General features: G+C 40.4%; 2 protein-coding genes across 2 annotated transcripts; both read right to left on the bottom strand.

Annotated features, from left to right (window-relative positions):
- Positions 1 to 1,014: 1,014 nt before the first annotated feature.
- erap2 (endoplasmic reticulum aminopeptidase 2) lies at positions 1,015 to 9,740 on the bottom strand. Its single transcript, XM_030142972.1, is given in 22 exon segments — positions 1,015 to 1,283; positions 1,455 to 1,536; positions 1,684 to 1,735; positions 1,738 to 1,823; positions 2,194 to 2,355; positions 2,481 to 2,665; positions 2,752 to 2,908; positions 3,023 to 3,206; positions 3,303 to 3,382; positions 3,520 to 3,695; positions 3,905 to 3,973; positions 4,653 to 4,784; positions 4,992 to 5,123; positions 5,226 to 5,339; positions 6,802 to 6,956; positions 7,058 to 7,178; positions 7,268 to 7,402; positions 7,492 to 7,630; positions 7,703 to 7,872; positions 8,415 to 8,601; positions 8,705 to 9,057; positions 9,691 to 9,740. Coding segments are annotated over 21 exon segments (2,829 nt in total). The 5' UTR covers positions 8,860 to 9,057; positions 9,691 to 9,740; the 3' UTR covers positions 1,015 to 1,127.
- A 2,999-nt stretch (positions 9,741 to 12,739) lies between these two features.
- Positions 12,740 to 21,694, bottom strand: rgmb (repulsive guidance molecule BMP co-receptor b). Its single transcript, XM_030143955.1, has 3 exons — positions 21,156 to 21,694; positions 16,777 to 17,330; positions 12,740 to 15,113 (listed from the first exon to the last, which is right to left on the bottom strand). Exons 1-3 carry the CDS (start codon positions 21,271 to 21,273, stop codon positions 14,355 to 14,357), a joined length of 1,431 nt encoding a protein of 476 aa, XP_029999815.1. The 5' UTR covers positions 21,274 to 21,694; the 3' UTR covers positions 12,740 to 14,354.
- Positions 21,695 to 22,615: the final 921 nt, after the last annotated feature.

Below are 22,615 nucleotides of genomic sequence, written 5' to 3'. Positions count from 1 at the left end.
CTCCAACAGACTGTATGAGGTGTGCTGTCGAAAAGACAGATGGTGGAAAGCTCTCCTGCCACATTCCATCACACTGTATCATAAACTCATCTCTGCTTGATGTGTAAACCTGGTCATATACCCGTTTCCACTCAGTACTTTAACGTTATTCATGCAACAATTCTATTTGATCTTTTTTCTTTTTTTTTTACCAGTTCTCTCCTTATACTTAGAATTTATTATATATCGTGTGTTTACTCCTGTATTGTATGTTTTTATTTCTATATCCTATTCTACAGTGTGTTATGCTGCTGCTGCTGCACTATACTTTCCTATTTTGATATCAATAAAGTCTATCTATCTATCTATCTGTCTGTCTGTCTGTCTATTATTATTATTATTATTATTATTATTATTATTATTATTATTATTATTATAGGTAAGAGGATGCTACACAGTGGTGAACATGGCCCCATCCCAATTTTTTGTTATATTTTACTGCCATTAAATTCAAAATGACCTTATTTTTTTGTCATAAAACTGCACATTTTCTCATCTGAAACACTTAGTATGTTTTCAATGGTTTATTGTGAATTTAAAAAAAAAAAAAAGGGTTTATGAGATTTGCAAATCACTGCATTGTTTTTGGATTTTGGTTTGTAAAAACATACATTAAAAAGTTTCTTTTGGAAATTATGAGGATCTCAGAAAAAAAGAATAAAGACTAAAAAAAAGAATAGAAATAAAGTACACAAGGGATTTAACACATGGAGAATATGGGATATGAAGGGCCCAGGCTTGTGTTTGACTGAATCCCTTGTATAGACTACACACATTTCAAACCCATTCTGTGAAAGTCAATCCTAAACATTAAACCTAACCTCTCTTGTGACTCTGGCCTATTTATAGTTTGTAGCTTTACCTCTTATCAAAGGGTAATTCCTAAATACCTTTAAACCAAGACTTAACCTTAATATCATCAAAACATCACACAATGAAGGGAATTCAGTTGACAAAATAAAGCCCCAGTAAATTAAAAAATGTATTTAATAAAACTCTCTGTTATTCTGAGGTATTTCCAGAATCAGAATAAAAGCCCACATCTATGTTAAAAAACATTCAAATGTTTGTCCATCAACCACCACCTCTCATTGTGCTGTCTTCATTTGTTCATTTAACCAGTTCTGTAGAGGTTCCAGGTTCCTCTGCATCCAGCGAATATTCTTCTGCACATTGTCCAGGGCGATCTGAACGGCTCTCAGCTCAGATATCTGCTCTTTGATGGACTCAAAGAAGAGCTGCATCTATCAGTCAAATAAACACATAATAATCAATATATTCATTCATGCACATAAAAATAAAGATAACTAAAAATGGATAATGGAGTAAAATAGTATCAATATCAGTATAAATCAGTATATCTCTCTAATGCCTAGTGACTAATAGATGAGTTAATATGGTCACAGTGCATTTACATCAGTGAGTTCCTCTGGAGTTGTAAAGTGGCCGGTGGTGCCAATGAGGATGTTTCTAATACAAGATGAGCCCAACTGGAACCTGCAGAGCCAGAAAGAGAAGAGAATAGTAACACAGTATTTCCTACACACACTGTTGTTTAAGGCTGTGGTAGCCTTAAACTGTTCCTTAAAGTCCAGGGTCAAGATATGTTCATATCATCACATGTCTATTTCATGTTGAACTAACTTTTGAACCAGTCTGTTCCAGTTCTTTTTGACAAAGTTCCAGGCGAGGTGATGCCCCGTGGGTTCCCAGCCACCTTCAGCACAAGAGCCGACATCTCCTGGGATTTAATCACCTTCCCTTCCAGACCCAGCTCCAGCAGTCTGCATTACAAACACACACACAATAAACTGCTGTGTTAATGCCCCATGGCTCAAACAGTCTATATAGTATAAAGTGGTGATTTACATTAACAAAAGGAATATTTAGAAGCATAAAATACATGAATAGTAATACAATGGAATAATATCCATACTTGAATATGGAATAAGGAGGAATTAAATTAAGAACAGAGTGAAAGCTCTAGAGCCTCACCATAGATACATGAAGAGAGAAATATTTCCAACCTGGATTTAAAATGACCCAAAACAAAACAGGTCCCCTAATGCAGCAGAAAATGTACCTGAAATAACTTCTTCTGCCACATGGTGGCACCATAACCCTTGTGCAAAAACCAATGGAAAAAAAATGTACCTGTGCAGTTTGTTAGTGTCTTTGGTGCTGGCCAAAGCAGACATGATTTTGTGTTTTTGTGCTTCAGAGAGAGAGGTGGTATATGTGTAGAAGAGTGAATTCCAGCCGTGTTCATCCTGTGCTCCGACTGAAAACACTGTCTCAGCCACATCAGTAGGTAGACTAAAGTGAACACAAGCAAAAATGTAGAAGTACATGATAAAACATAAATTATACCGTGGAGCATCAAAGAAGAAAATATTGCAGTTTTGTGGTTTTGTGCTATAATGTAATATAAACAGACTGACTTTAGAGTTCCATTGGACTGAAGCCAGTTTTTGAAGCTCTGTTTTGCTTGTTCCAGACAAGGTTGATCATTCAGATGACAGGCCAGTGAAAGGACCTCTGATCTGAACCGCCGCTCCAGCACAGAGCCGCTGTCACTCCATGTTTGCTGGTCAATGATGCCACGGAAAAACCCCAGAATGTGCCTCTGACACACAAGTGACAGAGACACCACATCACACCTCTACTCATATAGTACTGTATACTGACTCTGGCATATGTTTGACCTCTTACCCCCAGGTTGTGCATCAGATTATGGTCATTCCGTCTCTCAATCATTGAGTAAAATGCCTCCAGATAGCCCAAACCTTGCAGGAGAGGCACTGTGTGTGTCTCCATTTGCAGATAACCAATCAGATCTAGGGCTTTATTGAGCGGCAGATGACCTGCTCTGCAGATAGAGATAATACAATTATTTTAGAGGTTAGCTGCTTGCATATTTGTGTGAAACTACAAACATAAACAAACAGACATAAATCTCTCTCACACACACATGTATACCTACGTGACTAATTGAACTGCATTATGTATCAAGTGAGTCCTGTCCTTGTAGCTCAGAGCAGTGTGGTTTTCCCTCAGGACTTTGGTTATTTCATCCCAACCACCGTCCTCATAATGAACCACATAATAGCCAGTCATGTCAGTGTTTACCTTCACCCAGCTGATGTCATCCCCAATATGTACACTGTCTGTAGGGCACACAAATAACAAAAATACAACATAAATTATGGGACAGCCACCAGCCATCGAGGTGTTTTAAGTAGATTGTTTCTTTCTCTTCTTACCTGTTTTTTTGGTCATTAAATGTCTGTGAACTGCATTAGAAACATCTGTCTTGTACGTCAGGGGAATATGCCAAAGGAAGCTACAAAAGTAAAATCTAAGTTATAAGATCTAAAAGTAAGCCCTGGGAGTTACTAATACATCAAAATTTGATGATGAGAGCTAGATTATGAGAGCAATGTAGAATAGAACAGAAAAAACTTCCATGAGTGTACTCACCCTTGTTGCAGTGAGTACCAGAGAGGGTCTGTAGGCAGGACCGTCCTCAGGAACCTGTCCTGCCTAAACATCAGCTTAGACCCCTTCCTAGTCACAGTTATGAGAGGAATACCCTTCTGCAAAGTCCAGGTGCTCATCATGGCTGTCAGGTTCAGGTGTTCCCCCACAAACAGGTACTAAAAGAGACAATCAGGAAATCAAATCATGCAACCACATTAGCACATACAGTCGACAGCAGAAAGTTAACAAAAAATAATAACAGAAAGTGAAGAGAAGCAGTACACAATCAATCGGCCGCTGCCATAGTTCAAGGCAATCGACCACAGGTCATAATCTTTTACATTGTGGGAAAATCACATCAATGAATTGCTCTTCATCTACTCACAGCATTCTTTGAAGCCTGGCTGCTAATGTAACAGTGTTTTCCTGAGATGAAGTCCTCCTCTGAGCACGTCTGAGCAACAAAATGCAGTACTTTATTTAATGCACTTTAAATTTGCTTGAGGTTAAAAATCAATTACAATGAAAAACAATTTCTGCTTTTTTAAATACTTCACTATTGGTGCCTAGCAAGGCTGTGTGTACTTCTCAGCATTTTAAATTGCATTAGAAAATTGGAAAAAGATAACATATTTGAGTGCAATTAAAACTGCTGTAATTAAATTAGATTAAACTGAAGACAAACATCCACTAACTTACAGCTAATTGAATTTTGTACTATAATAAAATGCATTTTAATAAGTGCCTGACTGGAAAGAAAACAAGCAAATTAAAAAACTAAACAAATAGCTGGCAGTAATACAAAACTAATCAGATGAATACATGGTCTAAAACATTCAGAAACAGGCCTTTAAAGGACAATTACAGAACAACTGAAGAAGAAATGAATGTTTGCATTTATCTATTACCTTCGGGTTTTCACCTCATCGATTGTAAATGTATATTGTCAGTTTTTCATTGAATAAATGCAGGACACAAAGTGACAACCAAGAGTAACAACAAAAACAACTTCACATAGGTATAAAATTAAGTCTTACCCTGATTTTCAAACAGATTTTATGCATATGCAGTTTATTACATTGTGACATTGTTACATTGCTGTGTATAATGCTACGTATATGTGTTATTCTTACATTGGCCAGAGTGTCCCATAGATCTTGGTTGTGTGCATTCCTGTAGCTGTATTTGCGGAGATATCGTACTATCCCACTCTGGAACACAGTATCCGTCAGAAAGTACCGAAGCATATGCAGGACACATGCTCCCTGGCAGAAGAAAGGACAGAAACAGTCTTAGCATTGTTAGCCACAAATATGAAAATATGTAATTTTGCACAGTAATATAAACACAGTTATGTAGTGAGAAATGTATGTTTACTGGGTTTTGTCCCAGCTTTAAACAGGACTAGAACAGTCAGAACTGAAGAGAGTAATTGTCTGCAAGTCAAAGTGCATTCATGACTGAAACCATACTTTGTCATAGGAGACAGTGTCAAACATCTCTTTGATCTGAGTTGGGTTCTCTGCTGTGCTCGATATTGGCCGAGAGGAGTTCAAAGAATCGAGGCCAACTGCTGCAAAGCATGTGTGTAGCAGATACTCCTCCTGCAAGATTATGGAACATGGAACATCATCAGCATTTGTGTCCTGTTCTTAAAATCAGTACAAATAAACAAAGCTACCTTTCAGATTAAATAAAACACGTACCACTTTGAGTTCAGGGTAAGTGGCTTCAACTGCGATGTACTCCATGTATCGGGCAAATCCTTCATTCAGCCAGATATCATTCCACCACTCCATGGTCACCAAGTTACCAAACCACTGCCGAAGAGACTTGAGTTAAACGCTCTATAAAGCTCATTAGTGCAAAGATTCCCATCTGGGGAATAAAAGTTCAGTATTAAGTAAATTACAAAATAAAGATACATCATGTAAAAACAGCCACAGAAACACAGAATGTCATGACATGTTATTGGACAAGAATGTCCTTCAGGTCTGGAAATGTAACAATGTTTCCACAGGGAGAAGCCATGGTCTAGAAGGTTGAAGAATCAACTTGTAACTGAAGGCCCTCAAGCAAGGCACTTAACCCCGCATGGGCTCCCCAGGCACCTGATAGTGTGTGTGTGTGTGTGTGTGTGTGTGTGTGTGTGTGGTGTATTCCTGCATGTTCAGCTAGTACAGTTCAATTCAGTCAATTCAAAAGTTCAGTTTCAGTGTGAATGTCCATGTGCAGAATATATACTGACAAATAAAGATTCTGGGTTAATTAATTTTAAAATCTGTAACTATAAATATATTTATTTATTTGTTTGTTTGTTTATATATATTTATATGTTATCATGTATAATTTGTGTGTTTTACTTCATAGAGACATGAAAATAATGTTGACAGCAAAATTCCTGTCTGAGTACTGTCTATGATAAAGTACATCTGAAAAAGTGTATAGAGTGTATAGAGAAAATTAAATACTTGTGGCTCACCCACTCCTTGGTTTTACCTCTTCTCATGAAATGATTGTGACAATGTCATTTATTCTTGATGGATAAAGTGTAACTGAGACTCAGTGTGCAATCATTGCAGCAAGTCAAAGGTGATTACCGATGTGTAAAAATAGGAAAAAACAATAAATGTGTCTGAAAACAAAATTTTCAACAAACAAAAATTTCAACTTTACAGGCAACAGTGTATTTTCATATTTGTTTGGTTCATAAATGCCTCTGTCTCTTATCTATTGTACCCTGTTTAAATGATTTGACATATCTTTCAGATCACACACCAACTTATGATACAATAGTGTGAAAATCAGAAGGTTTCTGCAAAGGTAAATATGACTCAACAGTGGTTCGAAGTGGAAAGGTCGTTTATACTTCTAATTTATAATGTACAGTGCTTGCTTTTGTGTTGTTTTTCTTTTTTTTGCCCATGTGTGCTGTGGTACTCTATTGTTACTGTATGTGTGTCATGCTGTGCTGCTGCTACACTATAATTTCCCAGTTTGGGATAAACATTGTACATCTACGTCTATCTATCTATCTATCTATCTATCTATCTATCTATCTATCTATCTATCTATCTATCTATCTATCTATCTATCTATCTATCTATCTATCTATCTATCTATCTATCTATCTATCTATCTATCTATCTATCTATCTATCTATCTATGCCCATGTTTTTAGATAAGAATTTGTGTTGACTACATCTCCAACAGAGTGACTACTGCTACACAGTGATGTACGAGCTCCAGTCATAATAGTCAGACACTCTTTCTCATTCCAACCTGATGGGCGAGCTCATGTCCAATCACCATGGTAACCCAGAGTTTGTCCGAAACAGAGGATGTCAGGGGGTCAAAGAGAAGGCTGGTCTCTCTGTAGGTGGTCAGACCCCAGTTCTCCATCGCACCTGCCTGGAAGTCTGGGATAGCTATCAAATCTGAGAAAAGAGAAAACACAGGTCAGGAAGGAGACAAAATAAATGTAATATCTACTGTGAATAAGGATGTGCCATCTGGCTTGAACACATAAAGGCACCACCTTGTTTAGGTAATGGATATCGAATGTTAAAATACTCTTCAAAAAAGTCCAGCATTTTGACAGCAACCTTCAGGGCATAGTGGGTTTGCTGCCACTTCTCAGGGGCAGCATAGATGGAAACCTACAGTAGAACAACAGAGAAAAAAGACACACGTTTTAGTGAAAATAATGTTTGAACATAGAAATGAAAGCCTGTGTGTAGGGCAATACCTGAATACCAGAGGATGTTGTTGCAGTGACAGATTTGAAGTCACAAATAACAAAGGCTACGAGGTATGTGCTCATCTTTACACTTGGAACAAACCGGTCCTCAAGGAGACCACCGCTGATCTCCAATGTCTTAACCTAAAACACAGACAGATCTTTTATGAAACCTTTTTATTGTTGAAGTTACACGACAACTTGTAAGATAATAGCACATTCCTTAAACTTACAATAGGCATGTTGGACAGAGAAATAAACTCTGGGCTCCTCCGAATCCTCACAGAAAAATTGGCTTTGAAACTTGGCTCATCAAAGCATGGGAAAGCCAGCCGAGCGCTTGTGGGTTCAAAGTGAGTTGACGCTAAGACTCTGAAAAGAGACAGTCGCTGATACACAATGTGCTGCAGATTAAAAAAATTTAAGCAGTAAAACTGGCCTTACCTTGTCTCTCCTGTGCTGGTTTTGTATGTGCTTTTGTAGAATCCAAAAAATTTTTCTGAGAGCTCTGCCCCAAACTCAATATACAGGAAATACTTCTGACCGCTGCTAAGCACCCTGGGAGAGAAAATGCCCACCTGCTCATGGGAAGGGTTATGAAGAACAGGAAGAACCTGAGGAGAGAAAAATAGAATATGATCAAATATTTTATAAGCTGATTTAGTTTTAACTGATATATATATATAAAGAGATCCCAATGCATTTTATATCTGTAGTAACAACTTGTCTGAAATAAAAGAGGTAAATACATCACATTGGTCTGGTACCAAATGATACCCAGCATTCCTAATATTAAACAATTATTTTTCTTATTTGATTAATCAGGGTCACTACTTAAAGGGCGGATTCAAATGGGTATTGTCGAAGTTGTGTGTGTTAAAGTAGCACTAAGGTGAGACTATTTACACTTCTATATAATGATGATTTCATCTGTCAATTTCTATGAAACTGACATTAATATGTAGTGAATAAATACATAATTCCTGTTTCTTTGTCCCTTTAGGAACACTGTATATTTTTCCTCTCAGCTCTCGTATTGTTTCAGTTGTATTCCAACATCATAAAACCATTACTGCATTCAGTAACACATCGTGACAGCATTTTATTATCAGTTACTCCGTAGTTCTCACCAATATCTTGAAATTTTATTCATTACCTGGTCAGAGAGATGTTCAAAGTTCTGGTCCAAGATTGTGGCCTTAGAGATCTGCAGGCCCTTGCTGTGTAGTACAACCCAGTTTGTATTGTTCTGGACATCAATCTGGATCTGCACTGACCCAGTAAAACTAAGACTTGTGAGGTTGGGGTGCAAGAGGAGGTGGTAGTGAATTGGAATAATGTACCTAAAATGAAGAGACACATTCGGATTTTTATTCAGTAACCCAGAAAGGCAATTTTCTTTTCAATTTCTTTTCTGCGGCTCTTAAAAATGAACATGGGCAGTACCTCGGCAGGCGCAGGCGACTCCAGGGGAAGGACAGATTACTTGAACCTCCTGAGGGAGGATGAGGGCGTGATGCCTGTTGTGAACTCTGAGTGGACTGACATCCAACCAGACAAACATGGAGTACAGATATCACAAAGAGCTTCACCAGGTCCATTGTAGATGGAATGTCCTTCAGTCACAGAATTACTAAAAAGTCAACCCAAATGATGGGCTGACAGCTGATACTGAAAGCTCCTGCTCACATCCACACATGAGCGTTGAAAGCCTGCTGATGTTATTTGTCAATTTGTCAAAACCTGCCAGATAAGCTGAAGGAAACCAAAGCAAGTGATCAGATGGCGTTCTCTTAAACCTGAAATAAAGAAGAGGATGATTTAGAAGAGATAATAACAGGTTACAGGTTAAAATGCCATATATTTTAAAAATGTGTAAAAACTAATCTGTGTTATCTGGGCTCATAGTCTGGCTCCTACAGCCAATTTCCTGATTATAGTTACAGCACCAAAGGTCACCTTTACTGTGAAACATGGACATCTTGAATTAATACTTACTGCTAAACATTAATTGGAATAAACAATAATCACCAAACTGAAAAAAATATGAATTCTTCTTCTCTCTGGCTTTTCTTGTGTAACTCCAAAAGCTGCTTGTTGTTTGCAGCTCAAGGGTAAATCATACTTTACTTCCGGACCTTGTGAGTATCACACTGGTTTCTGAACCCAGTATATCTCCCACTGAAGGACACACAAACAAATGGACCACATGATTTTCCATGTGGACCAAGCGATGCTTGCACACAGCTATAACTGAGAGGTGACAACAGCTGCAGGAGTGTGGTTCACATGAGGTTACACTGGCCCAAGCGGACACTAAAGCTTCTGTTTGTTACAGCAGATGAGTTATTGTTACAAGATTTACAGTCGCCAAACCGCTGTCCTGTTTTATTCAGATTAATGTTTTCACAGGAATGTAAGTATGCTTTTACCTCGCTCGTTCTAGCTCCCCTTTTCCTCCATTTCCTCTGTTAGCTTTCACTTTCTCTTCTAAGCTTCCACCCACTGCTGATGCAAATAAACGGACAATGTGTGTGTGTGCGTATGTGTGTGTGTGTGTGAGAGAGAGAGAGAGAGAGAGAGAGAGAGAGAGAGAGAGAGAGAGAGAAAGAGAGAGAGAGAGAGAGAGAAACAATGGGCAGAGGCAACCAAATGACAGTTTAACCTGTTGTTTAGGAAAGTGTTCTGTAAGGTCTTTTTTAGAAGATCCAGACAGAGTGATTAGTCTGTTATAAATACAGACTAGGGTTTTTAATTTGTGTTATTCAGTTTTGCTTATGGACCTGAAAATAATTAAAACATTAATTCAGAGGTACTTTCGACCTAGAAGGAAAAATCAAAAAGACACTTCAGTAGCAGGTGTAACAGCTTCATTCACAGACCAACTGTTATTGTTTTCTGACAGTCATTGCAGGTGTTGTCTAATGCTTTGGGTGTGTGTTGATATGATCAGTTTCTCACCTCAGATCTAACAGCCGTGAGCAGGTGTCAGGTCTCTCCAGCTCTTTCAACAAGTCACCATAGAGTTACCACTGTCCACGTTACTGTCCTGATTCACTGACTTCATTAGTGGAAGACCTCACTGTGTGTTCTGTCTTTTACTTACTCACTATGTCTGTGTATGGGGTGGGGTGGGGGGCTCCATTGTTAGTTTAAGGTCACCACAATGAAACATGACAAGCCCCATAATGCAGTGCTCCAGGCAGAGCCAAAGGCATGCTCCCATTCCACAAACTGCACACACATGTACTTACACATACACAACAAGAGTGTAAAGGAACACACACACACACACACACACGCACACACACACACACACACACACACACACACACATAGACCAGGCTGTGATCTCTGAACATAAAAGTCATTTCAACTGAAACAGACATGATGAAACCATCCAGGGGTCTCTTTTACCTTCCAATCATCTGCTTATGGACAGGTACAGGCTTTTCATTGTTTATACATGAATGGATTTGTTTCGAATATTAACTTCTAAGGATTTTTGTGTTGAATTTATTCATTAGGTGTTGAAAGGAAAACTCACTAAGCTGCATCAACTTTTAAGTACATTTTACTCACTAATGTGTTCAGGTTTAATATTGAGATACTTCCCATTAATGCTACGTTTTACTTCTACTGATTTTGTCTCTTTTACTCCCATTTCAAACTTTTGAGTAATTGTTTATCATTTTCTCCAGTAAAATACTAAACTGGCTTAAACCTGGCTTAATATTTATATTGACTTTGGTGCTTCTTGTAGTCATACACTACTGTTTAAAATTTTATTCAACAGTGTTGGTTCAAATTGATCATGTACATATGATACAAAATTGCAAATACTGTATAATGCGCAAAACGCCACATGTACACGTGTTAATTTAAATGCAAAAATATCCATGTTTAACGTCAAATACCCAGTTCCTCCAGAGAAGCAACAGAAAAAAATTAATACTAGTCTTTCCTATCCTTTTGTGGCCCAAATTATGTACTTTGTAAATTCAGTACTTAACTACATAAAACAGTCTAAATATTTAAATCAATTAGCAAATATGAGTGTAGATGAAACAAACTGTTGAAAAGCCATTAGTTTACTATGGCTTATTTCAAATAGCTTTACTTTTGATCCTTTAAGGCATTTTTGCTGTATATTTTAAATGCAGGACTTTTACTCTGTTGCTACTTCTGCTTTAGGAAAGAGTAGAATTACTTCTTCAACCACTGATCTACTCTGTTTCTTCACCTCTGCCTGGTTCAGGTGGGGTCAAAGGCCATGTGCTGGCATCTCTTGCCCCTCCGGTCCACTTGTCAGGGCAGAGGTTGGGCTGGACACTGCTGGTCTGTATGGTGAGTGACCTCAGGAGAGGACACCTAGAAGTCAGTTGGAGGTCACCTTCCAGAGGTCACAACTTACCTGTCAATGTTGCAATAAAAGGGAAGCATCGGGGTCACAGCGCTGTGGCGATTATCACGGTGACGACTAGTGACTGGCCAGCGTACAGCTGCTCTGTGAATCATAGACGACGCCCCAGAGTCTTCAGGAGGCAGCACATTTCGTCCTCAGGTTGGGCTATGACCAGTCATGTGTTGAATCATTAGTATGTTAAATGTGTTTTTGGTAAATTCTAATTTCATGGAAAACATTGTCATATTTTCACCTAAATTTAAAACAATTTCAGATCAAGATGAGACCTGCTATGAAGAAAAGGATAATGAGACAGGTAAAATATAATAGTGCTTTCAATAAGTAAAACTCCCTGTGACCATTTTGTAGATTGACTGTGTTGTTCTATGTAGTTCAATTTCCAGATATGTTTGTGTGGACAAACACTGTGATTGTGCTGACTCTGAGACTGCTTGTTGTGAAGATACTCATCTTCAACAGCTTAATGACAATTCACGCCGTTATAAAGTGGTAAGAGCTTGTGTTCCTTAAGTGGATTGTGGTGGGAGATTATCTGGATGTCGCACATATGAAAGCAGTGCAACCATTTCAAAGATTAACTTGGAATTTGCTCTTTCAGAAGACTGGAAGTGCAGAGCTGCTGATGCAAAGTAACATACTACTAACCCAGAAAACAGGAGATTAAGAAGACACCATTTTTGTCTAAAGTCTGCAGTGAGGATTTCTACACGGGAAGATGATGTTTGGTGGTGGTTTACTTCATGAAGATCATTTCCACACGCTAACAGAAGCAGGTCTTGCTGTGAATTTTTTGGCGCGTCTGTTTTCTTCTTGACAGGTGTTGCCAACTGTGGCAGTTGAACCAGGTTGTGTTTGTGAGGCCAAACCATGTATCTGATCTAAACCAAACCTCCAGCACATGGCTTAGACCTCATACTTTTATATGGGTGTGTTTGTTAGTGTGGAGTCTAACATATCTTTAATGTTTTTTAAAGAGTTTTGAAGAGTCAAAATTTGTGCAAAAAACGTAGGTTAAAATTAAGATTTTTTAAAATATTGAAATAATAAACAGGAAATACGTTTGTATTGTTTTCCTTTATTGTTTTTTTAAATAAAACACTTGCACACAGTATTTTTCCTCTTTTTTTTTGAGCGCCTTGAGTAACACAGACATAGCAACAGAGCACCACTAGGTGGCAGTACAATCACATCTGACAATTTTTAAATTATTATCCAATAGCAAGAATATGGAGCTTACCTTCCTCTATAGGATACTACGTTCATAAATAAGTTAAGTATTTCAACATTGACCAGTCACTCTTCACCAAACTGACACTCACACATGATGTAAGAAATCACAATGCTAAAAACTGAGATAAAGCTTAAATGGCCAACCAAATGGGGGCATCATGATACAGAATGGTACATGTCTTAAAGGCTCATAGTCTGAAGGACTGACATTTTTGTCAGGTGTCAAATTGCATACATTTCCATCAACACACTGCTGAAGCACATAACTCAGCAGGGGTGAGGTTTTCTCAGTGATTAGCAGTGTTTTGTTCACGCTCTGGTATCAGACATATCCCATTAAGGAGCAGCTCATCAATTGTGGCAGTAGGAGTAAAACAGTCTACAGTAGCAAGTTAAAAACATGGGGAGGGGGAATGTGAGGAGAGGGAGGGTGCTGGTTTAGTGGGGATTTCATATTTTATTTGTACATAAAAACCATTGCGCCCCTCTGACAAGGCTCTATCATTTGTCTTTGGCTCAATTCAACACTACAAAGAATACGGTGAGCCATAAAAATATGAGAATGCTTCTAGCACAATTCTGAGAGGAAATAAAAACACATCCAAGCATGTCACCAACTCATTAAAAAACACCAACGCAACTTTCTCTCACGCACACTCATTGAAATCATGACTGAGAAAAAACAATGAATTCATCAAACAGCAACAAAACAGTACTGATGGCGTTTGCTTTGACAATATCCATAATACATTCAAAAGAGAACAACTCACATTGACTGACTTAAAACAGGATACTGAGTCAAATCTGCTACTGGAAAACTAATGCATTTTAACAAAAATGGCAGCTCCTTATATTTCAACTTAGTAGAAGGCCAGCAAAAACTACAGGCATTGGATTTTTTGGTTGAGGACAGTATGTGAGAGGAAGAAACACTGATATGGATTTGTAAAAAATAAAATAAAATAAATAAAGTGCTTCTGTTTAAAACAAACATCCTCTGTCTGAGGTATTAAAGAAAAATCACATCTAACAGCACAAAAAAACCCTACGGCATTACACTGTTCACTGAAGACAAAATAAACTATTTACAGTGTGGAGTGTACATCCGCATTGTGTGATGCACACGCAATCTGCACAAGAATGTTTGTGTCATTGTCACCAAAGTCCAATCCAAATAACGATTTCTCTTCCGGTTTTCCTCAAAAGGCTAATTAAGCCATGTAGACCCTCATAATACGATGCTGACAGTGTTGCCTGTGTGTCTGGGGTCCTCCAGACAAAAACACAGTAACTGTCCAGGCTGCTGCCTCTCTGATCATGAGAGGAATCAGTGCTCAGTGTCAGTGCTCAGCAAAAAAAAACTGCCAAAACTCTCTTTCCAGTGCACACATACAAGCCCACAACACAGAAACACGGGTCAATGCATCAACGCTTCACCTCCTAGATGAACCCCACACTCAGCGCACACAGCAGGAGCAGAGCAAGGCTTTTAATGGGATGAGAATGAGGGGGTAAGGTGGAGGTGGCAGAGCCTCTGGGGTAGATCCTCCATCTGTCCTGGTGTGGATGAAGACTTTCCATGTCCTTTAGGGCACTGTACGCTGCCACTGTGAAGTTAGCATCCCCAGTGGTCAACAGGTCAAACACACATGAGTGGAAGTAAATGTCCTGCACCTCCAGCTGCTCCCGGCAGCGTTCTTTTGCCCCCTCCACCCCAAACGCCTGTGAGCCGCCATAGGGGGATCCTTGTGTCTGTGAAGAGTAGGTGGGCCGGCGGAGTTGCTGAAGCTGCAAGCCGAGTGCAGGAGGAGACAGGGGAAGGGGAAGATGCCCCCCCTGGTCAATGCGCTCTCCGCTGGGACATCCGTTCAGACAGAGCTGCAGGTCCTGGGTGGCATCATAGGCCTGTGCTAGCTCCTCAGGGATCCGCACTGCCAAGGTCAGGTATCGGCCCAGCTGGCGGACGATCACTGTTACACCAATGTAACCAGCATGCAGTTCCACATGTCGGCCAGGACTACGCTCAGAGATCCACAGTGCTCGGACCTTCCCAGTTCCTCCATCTGCAGCAGCAGAAAGGTGGATGGGGTCTCCACTGCTGACAGTGCCGTCGTCAAAGGCAGCAGGGAGGTTGTCTGTAACAGCCTGGTAGACTCTCTGGTCTGTGCAACCCTCATAGGGCTTGAAGATGATGGTGACCTGTAGAGAGGGAAAACACCAGTTATTTATTTATGTACAAATCACTGTTGTTGCGTTACTTATTGTAATGGTTACTGTTATAGACTGAGCAGATGTGTGACTAACTGAATACCCCTCGCCTTATCCTTCACTATGATGGCCACAACAAATACATACACAAGTAGAGGTCACCCAAAATATAATGGAAAAAGAAAAATAAGTTTGTTGTGTAGGAAGATAACTAGACCTGCTCCCTCTGTAGAAACAGCTCATTCTGAGTTAAAAAAACACAACAATTCAAGTTTTTCACATCAGAGTATTTCTGAATATTCTATTTTTGCAATAAGAATCTCCTAAATCTACACGTTGGACTATCATGGTAAAACACTGGACATGCATAAAATAGTATGTACAGATTACACATTACACTATAAATTATAACACAAATTTCATCACAGGGATGAGTGAAAAGCTATTTCTGCCCCACCCAACCCCCCACCCCCACCCCCCTCCCATGCACACACACGAACATAAATATTAACGTTCACCTATTACACACACAGGTTATTGGCTCTCATCACACTACATTTGAGAAATTACTAAATGACATTTTAACAAGTTGTAATTTGACACAGCTATACAAACATGCTGAGACACACACACAAAGACACACACATAGGGATCCAGTGGTGAGTGGAAGCAGTGGTGGATACAGGGTGTGGTGTGAGCATTACGGTTAGCACTAGCATCATAGTTCCGGTGAATGGCTGCTTTGTTCACATGACAGCCATGAGGAATGAGGGCTGGCAGGCCATTAAGCCTGGAGGGCTGTTAATGTGTGTATGTGTGTGTGTGTGTTTGTGTGTGTCCCTAATAATCGTGACTAATAACTTGCTCCACCTCTGACACAAGGTCAAACCTTTAGCTACACAGAGTAGTAACCATACATTTGCTTAATGTGTGTCTGCGTGTGCATGACTAAGTGTATGCATCAGTGTGTATGTGTTTTAATAATTAAAGCTATTGACTATACTAGAGAGGGCCAATCATCAACGAGAACATCAACAAAGGTTCTTTAACACCACAAAGATCACCTTGTGCGGTTCATCCTCCATTTATTTGTGTGTTGATGTGTATGCGTTTCTTTGTGTCTCTTTTTGGTCGAACTAGGATAAAAAAACCTTTAACACACATAGTGCTTTAAGCTGGCCTTAAGTGCTAAGCATGAGACACGCAAACACTTGCAAACACACACATAAGTAAACAGTGAGACCTTTCACACATCTCATTCCACGTTATTAGAGGTCAGGCTATATGCCGCTATTAACCAAGTTAGGTTTATGACACTGCTACAGTCACATGAGACAGTCACAAGATTGGTTGTTTGCCTCACACCTGTGAGTCTGAGGCGTAGAAAGAAACTGAGAGAAACTGAGCACAAGACAGAAAAAGTAAAGCAGGAAGCAAGGGTGATTTCAAGCCTCACAGTGATAAGTTTCATTTAATGAAGCAAAAAAGCAGCACTGAGGTCATTATTGAAAACAGGTCTCTGTGTAACACTCTGAAATAAAGTAGATTACACCAGCTGTGCTCAGTCAAGAAGCTCTTGCTGCTGTAATAACAGCAAATTAGACCCAAACGCCACTTTCTCTCTACAGCGCATTATATAAGATGTTCTCCTCACCTTATTGGTTGCGGTGGCACTGGAGCCAGTCACCACTGGAACATTTGTGACCTGTACCGACAGATAGTCATTATCAATGAGAGGCCATGCCCCTTCCACCTTACAAGTCTGGAAGCTGTCCTTAAATGTCCTGAGGTGCGGGTCCCCAAATAACCCACAGAACAAGTAGCCAGGCTGTGGGTGGCTGTGGCCATGACTGTGGGTGTGAGAGTGTGTGTGTGTGTGTGCATGGGAGTGTGTGTGGGCATGTTGGGTACGACTGTGGTAGTTGCAGGGTTCATGGTGGGCCTCGGGGTGTGTGGACGAAGTGGGCCCATCTCTGGAACAATTCCTCTGGATCATGAGATCTGAGATGCCGAGCACAGCTGAGTGGAAGACCAGGTTCCCCCGGCAGGACTTGGCTGTTCTCTGGGTGCACGCAGAATATGCCCGCAAAGCTTTACAAAATTCAACGTGAAAGCCATCCACAGCCGGTGTGAGGTGAGAAGTCAAGGAGACGAAGTCTGTGGTGCACTTCTGGATGCGACACTGAGGTGTGGCCACCTGGCACTGACCTGCAGAGGACACAGAGCAAAATAATACTGTCAGCAACACAAAAATAGTAACAGTAATGAATAACCAGCTAAAATGAACCTGAAAGATTAACACACAAGTCTGTAAAAGTAGGTGTGAGCTAAACTGAGATCTGGATGGCAGCAACATTGGAAAGTCTACATGTGATAACAGAGGACAACTCTGTAAAGAAAGCTTTGATCTAAGACACACAATGCTACTGGTCTGTTACAATCAAACCTAATAAAACTCAGAAAAGAACCGACTGCAGATTTAAAGACTTAATCAATCAGCGATGCCGCTGCGTGAGAGTAATAAAACTAGAGTGTAATAAACCAAAGAGCAGCCAGAGAGGAGATAAAGAACATTTAACCTGAAGGAGTGTGATAAAACACAACACTCTGTGTGCTTTATATGCATACACCAATATTTTATAGCTTATTCTTTGTAGTTGTTTGAAGAAGAAGTGTAAATAATTTAATGAAGCAACTGAGGATACACTCCATCAAAAACATACTATGCATTATTAAATACACCTTTAAGTTATATTGTTTTTCTTATTCCTTTTATCTTTTTACTCTTTGTCTACACCTACAACTATAAGCTCCAGACTAGATGCTGTTCTACATCACATTAAAGTATGGAAACTCATTGTAAGACTGATCATTCTGTCCTCGCACACATTACATTTCTGGATGTTACAAAGGTCACACCAGCCTTTTATATCATAGATCAGAGAGAGAGAGAGAGTGAGAGTTAGAGCACAAGAGAGATTAGAGGCCAGACCTAATGCATCAGTCACAGCATGCTCCTATTAGATTAGGCCAGAGAGAGGCTCTGCATTGTATGGGCAGCTGCACACACACACAAACATGGATAAAATGCAAACAGCCAGTGATCTTTAAATGGTGGTATGATCTTCTGATGGCCAAGCAGAACAGAAAGTATATCATCTTCTGACGTCAACAGATTCCCTCAATGTCACACCATCACATTACAACCACAAGTTACAAAAACACACAAGCAAACAGCACATTCCAGCTCCTGTCTTTCTTTGTACATTTGAATGATTTTTGGGCATGATGGAGGCAGGTGCCACCATTTGGGGGCAGTAGTGTTCTGAGTTTTAGATATCAGGGTGCAGGTACGGACCCCCACTCACACAGCGCTTCAGAATGTCTCTCCTGCCTGTTAAATACTGACACCAACACAGAGACACACACGCACACAGGCTGCCTGCCATGCCAGCCACCACTGTACAGACGGTCTTAGTACTGAGGACATATTGTGTCTTGGCTGGCGCACCAACAGTCTCCTTCTTTTCCCTATCTGCCCGCAGAACCTAAATACAGTTCCCAATCTAATCAGACTAGATTCATTCCCTTTCAGAGGGTATCAGAATCATGAGCTGCTTGGAAAACACACAAAAGCACTCATTCACCAACATTTCCCAACAGGGTGACGTAGCGAGAAGGGACTCGACCCTGCAACTGAAGGACTCCGTTCCAAATACAGACTTTTATAAAGGTTAAAGCCTCTCTGATGACAGGCATCATCTGAAGTTTCACTCAGCAAGACACTGAATCTCAGCGGCTCTCATTGTGCAGCTCAATAGCAGACCTTGCTCTCCTGTGAATGCATCAAACAAGAGGAATTTTTTCCTGCTGATAAATAATGTTCAAAATCAATATTAACACACAATTTTCATTTTTTTGTTCTTCAAGGCTTTCTGTGATCTCTCTTTTGTGCAGCGGCCATCATAAGCTTCCTCTCTAAATATGCATAGCTGTACTTTCAAAAGAAATCCAATATGTGCATATAAATAAGCAATTTGTGGTACCCAGAGTTGAGGTGATGAATACGGAATTAACTTGCAAAATATTGTTAAGAAGATAAGACAGAGGAGGGTAAACTTCTCGTGGGAGGAGAGCCTGGTTTGTTTCATCCCAGGGGTAAGCATCTAATACAGACACAATAAAACAATCAGCAATGCCCTGTTGCCCACACCATCTCTTCCATGTCCTACCGCAATATTAACCTCTCTTTCACTCCATCCATCCCCCCTGTTTCCAGCTGCCTTCAGTATCTCATCTTTTCTTTTTTTTTCAAGCCTCATCTTTTGTCAGTTTTTGTGTGTGTGTGTGTGTGTGTTCATTTTCCTCCTGATTTCAGCCTTCAGCCCTCTTCAGGTCTCTGTGGCCACATTCCCTGGCTGGTCTCCTCACCCTCTGGTCATCTCCCTGGCTCAGTTCCCCTTATGGTGTTCCTCAGGCACCTTCTTTAATATCAGACAAAGGTCAAAAGATCCAGAAGCTTGGTTTTGCTCGCCCGGCAGTTCTTTGTCTCCCTATTCAGCAACCTATAACTCCTCTGATCTCAGGAGATCAGAACAGGATCTACTGGGATCATCTCTCAACCGAGAGACTGGCTGTGAAGTGCTTATTGATCATCTTGTTGTGCACTCTCTCACACATTGAGCTCAAATCACACAAACAGCTCTCTAAGCATAGACATACAGAGCTTTACAGGACCTCGGTACAGATGCAGCTTCTTTTTCTGTCTCTACACTCTACACTCCACACATCTATAAACAGACACATGGAGCTGACAGATGGTCAAGTTTATAACAAAAATTGTATTCTGACTAAAAAGACTAAATAATACACATTTTTTCCAGGTGACGCACATGAACCAGAAGGTGCCAAGTGGGTCTTTAATGTGAAGTGGGTCTTTCTGTTCCCACCAGGCTGAGCGCAGAGGCGGTTTTGTCCTGCTGCCTGAGCCGTGTTAAACTAATTACTGGAGGTGTGACTCCTCAACAGACAGCCGCCACAACAGTCGACCCCCTGCACACACAACAACACACAACCAAGGGGGGAAAAAAAATCCATCCTACATTTTGTTCAAAACAAAATTTAATTTACATGACTTTACCAAATGAATTCAAAGCAAAAACAGCAATATGGAAATGAAATGTCAACAACCCGTGACCTCAAAACAACCACAAAAGAGCACCCTTTAAAGAAATTACTTTTCATTGTCAATAATCTTCAAAAACACCTTATTAACTTTTGGATTTCAGTTAAGGTCGGCTAACTGCTGTTTCAGCAGACAAGGAAATGGCAAATATATGATTTTCTGCTCTTATTAAACCATCAGAATACAAACAATAACCAATATAAAATGTGTTACATTTGATATGTAACATGCTAAACGTAATATTAAACTGAGAGATAAGCACTTCTTCATGCTTGAGTCTACCTTATTTAACCTCAGTCACTAATTTATCATCATTGGCTATGGCTGATTTGTATCACATCAATTAACATAAACTCTGCTTCATAATAGGTTTGTTTGTATTTGCACAGCACTATAATGATCCTGAAGTTTACACATACAAAGACAGATAAAGTATATCTTTATTTTCTTTAATTTACTGTATGGATATGGGGAGAGATAGTCAGCCTCTTTCTCCTTCTCCTCCCCACCTCCATGAGCCATTAAGGGGCAGACAGGAGAATGACGGCCCAGGAGAGGAGGAGAAACTCGATCCGTGCTCAGACTGCTGCACTGCCGCTGGAGTGAGGGCCATTATCAGGCCCAACACACCAATCGGTAAAACAAAGATTAAAAACGCTTAATAACAAATAAAGTACCTCTGATCACTGCCACACGCAACAGACCCAGAAGAAACATTAACCTGCATGTAGACTACTTATTCAGCTGATAACAGCAAAGTGGATAATAGAGTGTGAACAATTACAAATTAGTAGCAACAATGCCCGAGAGCCGTGTTGTTATTGCAGTGTTGGAGTGTAGTTACTTACCTATGTGTGCACCGCAGCAGAGAGCGATGATCAGCAGCAGCAGTGGCCGGAAGCGGCGCACCGAAGACGGGGAGGCGAGGCGCTCAGCCCCGCGGCAACAGCATCCGGCTCTCCCCATCCCTGTCCATGCAGGGCCAGGTGGGGAGAGTGGACAGACCTCCAAAGGGCGAGGACGGGTGGTGTCCAGGCCTTCTCACTTCTTGTTCTTCTTCTTCTTGTTCTTCTTCTTCTTCTTCTGCCTCTTCTTCCTCACTCTTCTCTCCTTCCTCTCGTCCTCGGGTGCGCAGGGGCATTAAAACACAGCTGCTCCGCGGAATGCAGGGCGGAGGAGGGGTGGAAAGGCAAAGAGAGGAGGAAAACAAAGTAGAACCAGAAGTCACTCCAGCGACACTTTCTCAGTACAAATCCACACCCCACGTGATATAAGTGTGCGTCGGACTTTTGCCTTGATTAGGATCACTCTGCGCTCCCTTCTCTCGTCCCAAACACGCACAATCACATCTCTCTCTCCCACACCAGGCCGGGGTTTCTCCTCTACTCCTCCCCTTTCACTTTCTCCTCCTCCCCCTCTGCCCCACCAACAAATCAATAGAGAATCAACCAAACCCTGCTGGCGGAAAACCCGCCTACCACAACTTAGAGGGAGAGAGAGAAAGAGAGAGTTGTCTGCAAAATAATGAAGAGGTTATAGAGATAAAAGTTGTAAAACGTTGGTAGGGTGCCATTAAATCACTGTGTATGCCGAAGAGAATAATGGGTTTCCGATGGAGTGCTGCCGGTGTATTTTACTTGGCAGAGAGAAAGCTGATCAAGCCAAATCACCACCATTAGGTACATTTTGTGGGTGCTTTTTGTGCATGTTGTATCACTTATTACACTACAAAGAAGTAGCACTAATTACAAGAAGGAGAATGAGAAGAAAAATAATTATCATCTCAATCATGCTATTTGGTTTTCCATGTTCCAGCTTTTTACTAATGTGACAGATTTATAATGTCATCACCGGCAGGCAGTTATGGTGGCATCATTTCCTCCTACACAACAAAAGGAGTTACTTTTGGATGCCAGTAAAATGAGCTGCCGAGGAGAAAAAAGGTGCCGCAAGACCAAAGTGTAAGTGTGTTTTAATAAGGTTAACCATTGTTAGGCTACAATCACACTCTAAAATGAGTCAGCGTATTGGAAGCACAGTCATTAGTCTGTTCTCCTGGATTCATTGAGAAATGTAGAACAATGCAAAAGTCTTACACCACCTTTAGGTTTCTTGTTTTTGCTGGGTTTTAATGAGCATGCACATTAATTTATCAGTCCCCTTTCTTCAGATAGAACAAGAAAATACAGGAAACATGTGCACGATATGAAAAATGCACCAAAAGAAATCTGATTAAAATGGCTTCTACAGGGTAAACTCAGATTGTAGTGTGACCTGCGTTCCTATGGCAAAAAGAAAACCCAAACAA

This window comes from Sphaeramia orbicularis, chromosome 9, assembly GCF_902148855.1.
Source record: "Sphaeramia orbicularis chromosome 9, fSphaOr1.1, whole genome shotgun sequence".
NCBI lineage: Eukaryota > Metazoa > Chordata > Actinopteri > Kurtiformes > Apogonidae > Sphaeramia > Sphaeramia orbicularis.
This window is presented reverse-complemented; position numbering and strand designations above follow the sequence as displayed.

Coding starts and splice junctions, on each gene's coding strand:
- rgmb (XM_030143955.1), bottom strand. CDS start 21,273: ATGGGGAGAGCCGGATGCTGTTGCCGCGGGGCTGAGCGCCTCGCCTCC. Junction 17,331..21,155: donor CTGCTGCGGTGCACACATAG/GTAAGTAACTAC, acceptor TGTCCTCTGCAG/GTCAGTGCCAGGTGGCCACA. Junction 15,114..16,776: donor GTGCCACCGCAACCAATAAG/GTGAGGAGAACA, acceptor CCCTCTCTACAG/GTCACCATCATCTTCAAGCC.